This window comes from Chelonoidis abingdonii, chromosome 2, assembly GCF_003597395.2.
Source record: "Chelonoidis abingdonii isolate Lonesome George chromosome 2, CheloAbing_2.0, whole genome shotgun sequence".
In the NCBI taxonomy this organism is placed as follows: domain Eukaryota; kingdom Metazoa; phylum Chordata; order Testudines; family Testudinidae; genus Chelonoidis; species Chelonoidis abingdonii.
The window spans coordinates 23,650,257-23,662,820 of NC_133770.1; the positions used below are offsets into that span (position 1 = coordinate 23,650,257).

Below are 12,564 nucleotides of genomic sequence, written 5' to 3' on the forward strand. Positions count from 1 at the left end.
TTGCAGTGTGTTCCTGTGATTTTCTATGCACCTAAAAGTTAGATGTTGTGAGGCAGATGTCATGATGTCTAAGTATCTTCGTGAATCGAGGCCTAAAATCAGAAAAGAAGCAAACAATGGGTGAGATTCTATTTAGCACTGGCTTCAATATACCTTTGTTACACTGCCTTTTTAAACAACTACACTGACTCTAAACTAGAGTTTTATTAAAGCTACTGCAAGTAAAATTTATCGTGTGGCTTCTCTCGTTTAAAAATGTAATACAAGCTGGAATTTTGCTCAAAAGTCAGCACAGGGGGTAAAGGGGAGAGGGAATCAAAATATGTTCGCTAAAAGAAAACAAGTTAACTCTTAATTCTCCATTAATTTCTCTGCTACTCTTTCGTACTTCCCACACATTCACTTAGATTGGACCAAAGAAATACACCATGACATTTATGACTCAGACTCCAACTTTGAGTACTTGCATTTTAGAATAAGAAGTTTCCTGGACCTGCTATACCTAGCATAATAGCAACATCAAGCACTAGTATAATAGCCCTCTGTTTTCTGGCTTTTCATGATTCTGAGCATAGGAAAATTTACCTGATGTCTCTTTATACTCTGAAAAAAGAAAAAAAATGGCACTGCGGGGTTCCATTTCTGTGTTTAACTTGTGTACTAGATCTGTTGCATTCATAAGTAGAAAAGTGGTCTGTTTTAAGCTGCCAGCCTTAAAAGTGAACCTAAGATCCAGCTGGTCAGTTTGTTTCTTTTTAGTTCACATTTCATCACCTGTCAAAGATTCTGCAAGACAAATTCATGCATGCTGCATCTCTGTCACCTCAGTCTTCAAATTCTATAATCCATAGACATAAACCAGGGCAGAATTTGACCCAGTAACTCAAAATTGTAGTCTTAAAAACTGTCTAATTTGTCAGAACTCCATCATCTTCTCTGTAGTATCATACTGAAGTGTTTGACAAAACACAAAATATGTATATTTTATTCTCCAAAAAATGAAGACTAAACACCTGTATACACCAAGAAAGTTTATGAAAAGAAGTGCTTTATATTTTCAGTAGACATGCTCAGTTTATTCAGCAGCATGATCCCTCACCTCTTCTTGCAAGGAACTAATGTTTATTGTTCATATATCAATATTTAAGATCAAACTGACATTTAAATATACATCCTGTGAAGTCAAGCCACACACTTTGCACCATTTCACCAAGGCTCTACTGAATATAAACTAAAACTTTTTAAATACATTGTAGCTATATACTCATTAGTTTAGTTCTTTAGGGACATCCTTGTAAAACTAATACATGTTGATAATTATATATTAGTGTCCTTTCCCTTTAACTGTTCTAGTGGCATAGTGCAGTCTCACTGAAACATAAAAGCATCACTTTTGGCTTATTTATGCAAGAAAGTTGTGTCAGTTTATTTTAACCTGATTTACTTAGATGCAATCCAAACCCACTGTGTAGACACTTATTTTGGTTTAAACCAGGTTTTTAATTTTAATTAGATGAGGACACTGTTTACAGTAAACAACAAACTGAAATAAACACATAACTCTAGTTAAACTGTAAACTCTCATGTAGACAAAGACAGACTGCAAAATAGTTTCAGAAATTTGCAGTCAAGCTTTTCACATCATTATCTTTGCTACAAAGATCCAAAACATTTAAGCTTCAGAATCATTTGAAGTTGATCAGTTGGAAACACCGATAAAGTATTTGTGACTTAAATGTTTTCATGCTGAAATAGTTAATAATGCTAAAATTTCTTCATGTGCTTCTCTACTGACTGCTTTCAGAGACTGCATGGCTGCAATGTCTCTCTTCACAGCCAGATGTATTAACCAGGGAAAAATTTCTCAGACAAAGTCATCAACTATGTGCTGAAAAAAGCAGCAAAGTTTCACTCATCCACAAAACTCAGCCAAATGCCAAATACATGTCCCTAATGAAAACAGAGAGACAGTCACCTTAAAAAAAGATCAAATTTAGAATCACATAAGGAGTTTTTTGTTTGGTTGGTTTTTGTAAGATGGTAGAAAGTAAAGGTTTTACTTCTGAGAGTCTGAAATCCTGTCAACCTGTTTGACAGTTCAAAGCCCAGTGGGACATTGGTCTTTTAAAACAAACTGGAGGAAAGACCCACTTTCCATCTCGAAAGTTAAATTCTTCAACTGCTGCTTTTCTTTGTATTGAAGATTGTAAACCCTTTCACAATGCTGGGTAAGAAGTGTTTCCCTTGTTTGTAAGAGCTCTTTGAGCCCCAGTCCTACTCCTATTGAAAACAAACAGCAGAACTAGTGATTTGGAAACAGCCACTTTATATGTGAATCACTGCCAACTTCCCAATAAAAACACATACCAAAGCTTTACCTAGATTTCAGTGTGTTTATTACTTTAGTGGATCCTACTCTTTTTAAAGAAGTTATTCTATACTCCATTTCAGGTTGCGTTCACGAAGAGAATGCTGATGCACAAAACAGTCGTGCAAAGTTGAAAACAAAGAAAAAATATGGTGCCCAAATATTGAAGGACAATAAAAAATAGTACCAAAGAGTTTCTTTTAACAATGTATTTACAATGTTTAAATACACGTTTAAATACACATATTTAAAAATGGATAAGAGTGGCTTCTTCAAGTTATGCAACTCCTACTAATGTTCAATGAACTTACTTGTGTATTTAAAAAATATGTATTCTCATTGTCTGACCACCTAGTTACAGAAAAAGTGAACTGCAATCACAAGATAGGATTAGTTAACCTTATCTAGAAAAGGCATATTTCAACAGAAGAGTAGCATTACTTTCAAATCACAGTTGACACAGCAGTTAATATCCTTGGCATACAACTGGAACTGCTTGCTTAAATTAACACCACAAAGAACTATTACATTCCCTCAACACATAGTGCTAAAGCAGTATTCTTACCCAATACTTAGGTTTCAATTTTGCAGTGCTGTATACCAAAAACAGAACAAATGGAACTAAAGAAATTATTCAGATGTAGGATTATAGGTTATTTTTAATAGAAAGTGTATTCTATGCTCTCCCTGACTCATTTTTTGTCCCATAATAGTAGTAAGCCTCAGATATTAAGGAAACATCCTCTCTCAATATTCCAGTGACCTGCAGACAGTGCAATGCCCTGCAGTACCTGATTCTGACTGACAAGCAACTCCTTTGGATAGTTATACTGCAGTGGATTCAGTGTCTTGTCCAAGTGTCCTCATTTTGGAATAGCAGCTGCAATCAATGACCCTCAAACAGTAAGTCTTTAAAGTGCAGAGAGATGAGGGAAAGAAAATCTTCCGAGATACATTACTCAAGGGAGGAAAAGATAGAACAGAACTCCCATGAAGTTCTTTTTTATAGACTGTGGCAGCAAGTGCTTTTGTCCATTTAAGGAACAGATCTGACTTTAGAAATGTGGTCATCTATCTGGTGAAAGAGGACCAAGATGTTTTACATTTAGGCCAGCCATCTGATTAGACAGGAAGAACAAATGCAGGTTTACTAATATATATTAAATATACTTCCCAAGTAAAAGGCCATGTTGGAGATATGAGAAACCTGTCAGATAGCAGCTTTCCTTGCACTGTAACACACTATGGAGAAGCTAACCCAGCAATTCCCAAACTGTGGTTCGCAAACCCCTGGGGGTTCATACAACATTACAGGGGGTTCGCCAGAAAAATTTCCTTAATGGCGGCCAGAGAACCCCAGGCATGGGAGGCAGCAGGTGTGACCCAGTCGTGGAGCAGATATCCCGAGCCCTGTGGTGTGCTGAGTGGGCAGCCGAGCCCCAGTTAGCGCGGGGCTATCAGTTTGAGCCCTGCAGTGCCAGCAGCCCGAGCCTCGCAGAGTGCGCAGCTGAGCCCCAGTCAGTGGAGGTGCCAACAGCCTGAGCCCCATGCAGCACGGGGCCAGCAACCCAAGCCCCAGCAGTCAGCAGGAGCCAGCAGCCCGGAGTGTGGAGCCGGCAGCCTGCTCCATCACAGGCAGGGAGGCAGCTGGGACCCCAGGCACGCAGGTGGCAGCTCAGACCCCTGTCCTTGGCAGACAGAAAGTTGGGTGGCATGAGGGGCAGAGTGAGCAGGGGTCATGCTGTACGCAGGGGGAAGTCGAGGCTAATTTGTCCCTCGTGGGGCACCCTCCTAGGGATGGCCCTGGTGGTGGAAGAAAAGGTGAAAAAAGGTGAAACACCAGCCGGAACCAGGTAGTAGTCAACAGGTGCCTCAGTAATTCGATACTAAGTCATTTTCTCTGGAGTGTTATTTTGCTTCAGTGAGAGGTAAGTGAATGTTAGAATCACACTGAGGAGATTTAAACGTAAATCCCTGGAAATACTCATTTTTAGGAGGGGGTTCACAAGATTTCACATTTTAGTGAAAGAGGTCCACCAGTTGTTAAAGTTTGGGAACCACTGAGCTAACCAACAGGAGCGTACTATCCAGTAACTACTATTATTAGCACTAGTAACAGGACAATTTGAGCATCGTATAGGTGTTCTTTCAGCTGGTCTTGCTGTCAAAACTCCCTGAAGTAGATATTCATGTGCTGCATTAATACAGACTGAAAGTTTTGGGTAATCAATCACTACAAAAGATCAGAGTTAAAAACAAGCCACTGATTTGCAATTAGGATGAAGAGTTCTATTTGATAATGAACATTTTTATTTGATTAAAAAAATATTGCATTAAATCTAACAATGTTCCTAATTCTAATTTTTTCAACATTAGCTGAGCTTCTGATATCCACTAGAATTTGGTCTCGCCAACAGCCTACAAAGTATAGTTTCAACCCTCTAAGAGAGACATTATATAGGCACACTTCCAAAGCTTTAGGTCTTTGGTCTACACACACAGAAATAAATGCCATTTTCTCTACTGCCTAAACAAAACATCATAATGCAAAAACTAAAATATACAACATTAATCTTGACTACAGAGGACTTACTGTCCATATGTAATTACAGTAAGCATCTTCCTGTACAGAATCTAGATAGCAAATTAGATTACACAGATGAACCAGCCATGCTATACAGTTAAAATTTAAACTTGCTTTCTGTAATTAACCAAGCTTCCAAATGCACACACCCCAACTTCAAAACCAGTCTACTGATCCCATTTCATCCTACACTAGACTGTATAAAAAGTTTGGGGTAAGTCATACAGTTACAGTTCTGGAGATTTAAAAATTTCAAACACTTGCCACCCTCCCCTCTCACTAGTCTTCTCTGAAACATCTACAAAATTCACTTCTACTAGCGTGTTTAACAAGAAGAAATGTCTTTTACTAATTCTGAACAGATCAGATAGCAATTAGATTATTTAAATATAAAGATTTGAGCAAATCAAAGCAAGAAAACAATACTACACACATGTATTTTAACCTTTTCCACACAACACTTGATGAAGTCATTACAATGTATGCATGGCTCAAATGTGGATGTCTGAGAGAGAGGGATGGAGAGAAAAATGGTTATCAGAGGAATCACACAGAAGTAGATTTGTGGATTTCCATTTAATCTTTCCAGTCCAGAGGTGTGATGTGGACGCAGTGAGGACAGAAGTTAGGTGTGAAGAAGGTGTCCAGGAAGGAATGGGGATCTATCTTTGAGAAACTTGGAAGGTCCCTTGACACTGTTGTGTGGCTTGCAGGTTATCCTGTCTAAGCAATTGTTAAAATAATTCAGATTTAAAAGAATTACTAAATAAAAACCTTAGTCAACCTAAAGTTTGAAAGAATGTTAACTTCAGACAACAGCTATAGTTCTCAAAGTGCTAAAAAACCTGCAAATTCCAAATTAAAGCTCCACTTATAAAAACACTAAAAGACTTTTTTTTTTTTTTTTTTTTTTAATAAATCAGTTAACACACTAAAGTCATCCAAATAGCCTTAGGTCAGTCCTCATGGCCTGACTCTGAGACCACAGCCAGAAACAGAACCTCATCCATCTATTCAAGGTTCATTAAGAATCACTGGTAAAATGAAGCTGAGGGGTGGTGTTGAAGTTTCCTACTGGTGTTTGTTTTTTTAGAAAATGTACTCTTACAGGATTTGTCTGATGCATGACATTTATACCTTAAAGATTCTTTATTTCCTCAGAGCTAATGTAAGAGGCTAAGATGCACACCAGTGTATACAGCTAAAATGCTCAGCTACATTTTTTTCTTTGCAAAAAACCCCAGCTATGAAAGGTTCAAACCCTACTCGTAAATGTAAATTACTAAGTTAGCAAAAGGCAGTGACTGTTTCATGCTCAGCGCATGTATTACACGGGATGGGGCATAAGTGTCTGAGAACTGAAGCTAATAAAACAGGTGGGCAGAGAGGGCTGGTCCCAAGGTACGGTGGGTGGGGGAGTGAGTGAGTAAGTGGGGGCCAGACAGCGAGTAGGGAGGTAGGCTGCGAAGGGGAAGAGCCAAGGGGTGCTACCCTGGCCTGGGGATGAGAGAGAAGCAGCACCCCTGCACCAGAAATGGGTGGAGTCACGGATATTGGTGGAAGCACTAGGGCAGGCACCCTAGGCGCCCTGGCAGGTGATGGGTGGCTCTGGCTCCTCACGCAAAGATGCCCCAAGGAGGTCGGGCCCCTCAGCCCAGTCACTGAGACGATTCTAGCCTGGCTTGTGTCTCTTCCCGCGGGGGAAGGTGCCAGATCCCAGCCCGGGGTGTATGTCACTGCCCCAGGTGGTCAAGTCCTGAGGGTGGCGACAGGCCCCGGCCGGGGGGAGGGAGATGTCGCGTCCCGGCGCGGGGTGCCACTCACCCATGCAGGCAGCTCGGCCGAGGGGACGCTGAGCCGCACCACCCGCTCCTCGTCCTGCAGGAAGGCGAGGGCCCGGCCCAGGCGGGAGTTCTTGCCACTGCGGTGCCTGAGCAGCCAGAAGAGCCCGAGCAGGGCGATGAGGATCCAGCTGAAGCTCAGCCCCAGGTAGCCCAGCACGTACACGGGGAAAATCAGCGCGAAGCTCCGCACGAACTGCGACACCAGCCCTGACACGTCGACGCTCAGTATCGAGGGAGGCTCCGGCACCGGTTCCCCGGCCGCAGCCTTCCCCGCCGCGGCGGGGTCCTCCCCCGACCCCGCGCCGGGGGGCCGCTGGGCCGCTGACTCGCTCATGCTCTGCCGGCGACGGCTGCTCCTCGGGCGCTGGCTCCGGGCGGGCAGTGGAGCAGGGCTTGGGCGGCGGCGCCTCGCATGCTGCGCTCAGCCCCGCTCACACTGCCACACACGCCAACGGCCGCCCGACAGCCCGCCCGCTTCCGGGTGCCGAGCNGGAGCTGCCCAACCGCGAGCCCGTCCCCTCCCCTGCCCGCTGCGAGGAGCCGCCGTTCGCTCAGCCCGCTGCGTCTGGGAGCGCCACTTGGCGGCGCAGGGAACCTGAGCGCCCCCTCCCCAGAGGCGGGCCTCGAGCGCCCGCCGCCGCTGCGCCAGGCTCGTTCCCAGGGAGCCCCCGTGAACATCGATACAAGCCCCCTCCCTACCCACGGGGCGGACACGCCACACGTGGGACTCCCTTGGGTCTTCTGCGCTGGGGCCCCACCCTGGGCAACTAGGCGGGTGCAGCTGCACCATTACTGAAGTTGGCTCCGGGCCAGTCGGCGTGCAGAGAAAACCGAACAGTGCCTTTCTGCCTCCTTCCCCCACTCTTCCTGGGTGGGAGCCAGGGGAGTTGTCCAGCTCCGCCCCGCCGGTAATAACAGCATCCCTCAGTTGGTCCTGGGGTACTGATCACAGGGTTCAAAGCACAACTGTGCATGGAGAAGGGGACTGGGTCAGGAGAGGGAGAAATATAGGACGGCTGGTCAAAATCAGGGAGAAGGACCACAGATGGGAGACGTGAAACAAACCCACTTTTTAGGGCCATAGAATTAAGGGCTCCCCAAGTACAGATGTACATTGTACTCTCCACATACATCACCATCTCCTTCTGTCTACCCTAGTCCCATGTGACTGCTTTTCTCCTCAGCAACCTGCTTTGTACTAGTCATGCTAGTGGTTGGCAAGGGTCTGCTACCTGTTACAGCCCAGGTGGGAATCTGCCTGCCACATACTTTGCACTCATAAGGAGCAGCAGCGAGGGATAACACAGAACAAACTGTTAAGAAGTGAGTAGCTTCAAAGGAGCCACCAGCTGCTTCCCCCACTTCTCAGCTACATCAGATTTTCCTGTAGTTTTTCCCAACTCAACTCTACTATTGCTTTCAGAGAGGCAGCCATGTTAGTCTGTATCTGCAAAAAGAACAGGAGTACTAGTCTCTAAGGTGCCACAAGTACTCCTGTTTTTCTACTATTGCTGGCTCTGACATCCTACAGTTAATAGTACAGTAGTGCCTAGAGGCCCCAGTCAAGATCAGGGCTCCTTTGTGGTAAGTGCTATACAGATACATAGTTAGCCCTGGTCTACACTTGAAACTTACATCGGTATAACTAGGGCCCTACCAAATTCAGGGTCCATTTTGGTCAATTTCATGGTCATAGAATTTTAAAAATAATAAATTTCATGACCTTAGCTATTTAAATCTGAAATTGTTGTAAACTGTAGGGAGTCCGATCCAAAAAGGAGTTAGGTTATTGTAGGCGGGGTTGTGGTACTGCTACCCTTACTTCTGTGCTGCTGTTGGCAACAGCGCTGCCTTCAGAGCTGGGCAGCTGGAGAACAGCTGCTGCTGGCCAGGAGCCTAGCTCTGAAAGCAGAGCCACCACCACCACCAGCAGCAGCAGCAGCAGCACAGAAGCAAGGATGGCATGATATGATATTGTCACCCTTACTTCTGCGCTGCTGCCTGCAGTGCTGTGCCCTCAGTCAGCAGCTGCCACTCTCCAGCCACCCAGCTCTGAAGGCAGCAGCACAGAAGTAAGAGTGACATGGTATGGTATTGCCACTCTTACTTCTGCACTGCTGCTGGCGGTGCGCTGCCTTCAGAGCTGGGCGCCTGACCAACAGACGCTGCTCTCTGGCTGCCCAGCTCTGAAGGCAGCACAGAAGTGAGGGGGGCAATACTGCGACCCCTCCTAAAATAACCTTGTGACCCCCCTGCAACTCCCTTTTGGGCCAGGACCCCCCATTTGAGAAACACTGTTTTCCCTCATGAAATCTGTATAGTATAGCGTAAAAGCACACAAAAGACCAGATTTCACCAGGAGAGACCAGATATCACAGTCCATGATGTGGTTTTTGTGGCCATGAATTTGGTAGGGCTATAGGTATAGCTATATCTCTCAGGCCAGGTCTAAACTACAGACTAACTTTGGTATAACTACATAGCTCAGGGGTGTGAAAAATCCACACTCCAAGCAACGTAGTTATACTGACCTAGTGCCCCATATAGAAAGCACTATGTCAGCGGGAGCGCTTCTCCTGCTGACATAGCTACCACCTCTCACAGAGGTGGCGTTATTAAGCCGACAGGAGGGTTCTCTCCCACTGGTTTATGCCTGATCTACATGACAGAGTTAGGTCAACGTTCACCTAATTATGTCCGTGTCTATACTAGAATGCTGCTTCCGCCAAAGTAAGTCCCCAATATACTGACGACACAGTATCCATGTAGACACTGCGTTACTTACGTTGCCTATTGGCTATCAGCCCCACGCTGACAGGCCCCTCCCCGTGGACAGCCACTCCAGGGCTCCAGCTGTCAGTCTCCCACAATGCTCCACTTCAGTCAGTGGAAGCGGGTCTGGTGAGGATGCGCACCACCAACAAGAAGGAGCAAGTATGGACGTGAACCACCGCTTTAATTGCTGTGGTAGCTGACAAAGACTTAAGTTGACTTAATTTTGTAATGTAGACAAGCACTTAGTGTTTTCACCAGAAGCACTAAACCTAAACTACAGCTTGTAGTGTAGACCTGCCTCCGTGTGTGTGGAAAATCCACACCCCTGAGAGACGTAGCTATACTGACTTAATTCCCAGCATGGACAGTGCTGGGTTGATGGAAGAATTCTTCCATCAACCTAGCTACCATCACTTGGGGAAGTGGATTACCTATGCTGATGGGAGAACCCCTCCCGTCAGCTTAGGTAGTGTCTACACTGAAGCACTACAGCAGCTCAGCTATACTGGTACAGCTGTGTCGCTGCAGTGTTTTAAGTGTAAGCATACCCTAAGAGACTGTAAAAACAACGAGGAGTCCTTGTGGCACCTTAGAGACTAACAAATTTATTTGGGCATAAGCTTTCATGGCTGTAAGGACTATGTCAATGGTCAAGTCAGAAAAGGGATAGGAGGTGAAATAGACACACAGAGGTAGAATGATTTGCCAAACACTACACAGCAGGACAACAGAAGAGCTTGAAATAGAAGCCAAGTCTCATGAGATCCAACCCAGTGCCCTATCCAAAAGATCATGTTGCCTCTCCAACCCACCACTCGACCTGCAGTCAGCTACAAGGAGGAGCTGCCTTTAGAGTAACAGCTACTTCTGGGCTCTAGACTCATGTTGCCTTCCCTCTCCTGCCCAGTATTTTGCATACATTGGAGGAGTGAGTTTTAAGCCCTTTTATCTATTTAAAGCATTTAAAGTCACTGATAGGAGGAAGGATTACACTGACAGAATTTTATCAGAGGAGGTAGCCATGTTAGTCTGTATCCACAAAATCAATGAGGAGTCTGGTGGCATCTTAAAGACTAACAGATTTATTTGGCCATAAGCGTTCATGGGTAAAAAACCCCAAACCCACTAACAGACATGAAAAATGATATTGCATTTCATTAAAAAGTCACCTCCTTACAACTCAAACACACACCGTGAGCCCTGAAAATTAGTGTGGGTTAAGTGTCCTGCAGTGTGATACTGTATCACTCACTTGTCATGTCTTTGGCCGTCATCTTTCCCTCTGCCAGGGGCCTTAAATACTTTAGATAAAGAGGTTATAAGTCCCATCCCAGGGATACATGGGGGGGAATGAAGGAGCTTGTTATCTTTTCTCATCTTTCTTCACATAGCCCATAAGGAGCTCACACTGGTCTCTTTGAAAGAAAGAGACAATTCTATTGAAATTGTATCTGGGTAGCCATGAGGCTCTACAGGAAGCTCCCAGGGCATAGCAAGCTCCAGAGAAAGCTCCACAAGGATTTGCCAGCAATTTTGCCAGGCATCAGCTACTAAGGTCAGGGGAAGCCCAGCCAGTGCCTCACTGCCACTCCTCCACCTTCACAGCTTTCTGGACACTAGTGATGTCAAATTGACTTACATTTCAACCCTAAACATGTTCTGCTTGTGTGTTATATTCATTTCCCCTGCACTTTGTTTGTCATGTCTGTTTAGATTGCAAGGTCCTCATGGCTGGGACTGTCTACTACTATGTTTGGACAGCGCCTTGCACAATGGGGCCCAATCTTGGTTGGTCCCTATGCACTATCTTAATATACATGCTAAGTATGTTCTGTTTACTGGTTGGCTGTTTGCTCCAATCTCTTCCTGCACCCTCCCTCAGAAACTTGGAGTGGAGGTGTGACCAGGTGCCTGGGATGGTTCACACTGAGAAAGCCTCAGGGTAGACTGCAAGAATTAGGGCAGACAATTCCTCCCCCACCCCCCAAACTGATGGTTTATTCTATAATTAGATTCACCAAGCCAGTAACAAAAGAGCTTCTGCAGTACCACACTGGGTAACCAGAAGCCAAACACAGTTCCCCTTGGGCATTCCAGCCCTTGGTTCGCATCCAGACAAACAGGTCTAATACAATGAGAGGTTACTGAAAACCCAGTTCACCATATGTGAGGTTCTACTAATCCCAAAGTATCAGACACTTACCCCCAGGTCAATATGCATCTCAGACCTTACACAAATATCACGCTGCCAGCGAATCCTTAGTAAACTACCTAAAGATTTTATTGATAAAAGAAAAGAATAGAGTTATTGAATGTTTAAGGAATTATATACATACAAGTGATTGTAAAGTCCTTATACCAGGTTTGTAGCAGTGATGGAATAGACTGCTAGCTTGCCAAAGTCTCTCTGGTATCTTCCAAAAGTTTGGAAGATTCTCAGTCCATTGTTCAAAAATACTCCTTTTAGTTGTAAATTCGCAACCCAGAGATTGGAGCAGAAATGAAGCAAAATGGAAATGTCTCAGGTGTCTTTTATAGCCCAGCCCAGATGCATGGAAAGTTACTGACCCAATATGGCATCCAGGTTTATATGAGTGTGGAAAATTACTGGTAAAAGATGGAGTCTTAGGTCACATGTCCTTGCATGGTTTGCTAAATCACAGGGGTGGCCATTGGCCCAATAGGCGCTGACTCCATGGGGGCTGGAGCTCCCCTGGGGAAAAATTAGCAGGTGCTTCGGACCCAGCGGCAGCCAAGCTCCCCCCTCCTTGCCTCTTTCTCCCCTCCCCGAGTGCACCACATCCCCGCTCCTCCCCCTCCCTCCCAGTGCTTCACCACCACCACACCTAAAAGCTGTTTGGCAGCGCTTAGGACTTTCTGGGAGGGAGGGGGAGGAGCGGGGACGCGGCACACTCAGGGGAGCAGGCGGAGAAGAGGCAGGGCAGGGACAGGGACTTTGGGGAAGGACGTGAAATGGGAGCAAGAAGGGGGTA

At 45.1% G+C, this 12,564-nt stretch overlaps 1 protein-coding gene across 1 annotated transcript in view; it reads right to left on the bottom strand.

Moving 5' to 3' along the window:
- Positions 1–7,233, bottom strand: part of ESYT2 (extended synaptotagmin 2) — a 138,968-nt gene extending 131,735 nt beyond the window's left edge. The window contains 1 exon segment of the mRNA XM_032806341.2: positions 6,777–7,233. Within this exon segment, the coding sequence (XP_032662232.1) occupies positions 6,777–7,130 (354 nt within the window). The 5' untranslated portion in view covers positions 7,131–7,233.
- Positions 7,234–12,564: the final 5,331 nt, after the last annotated feature.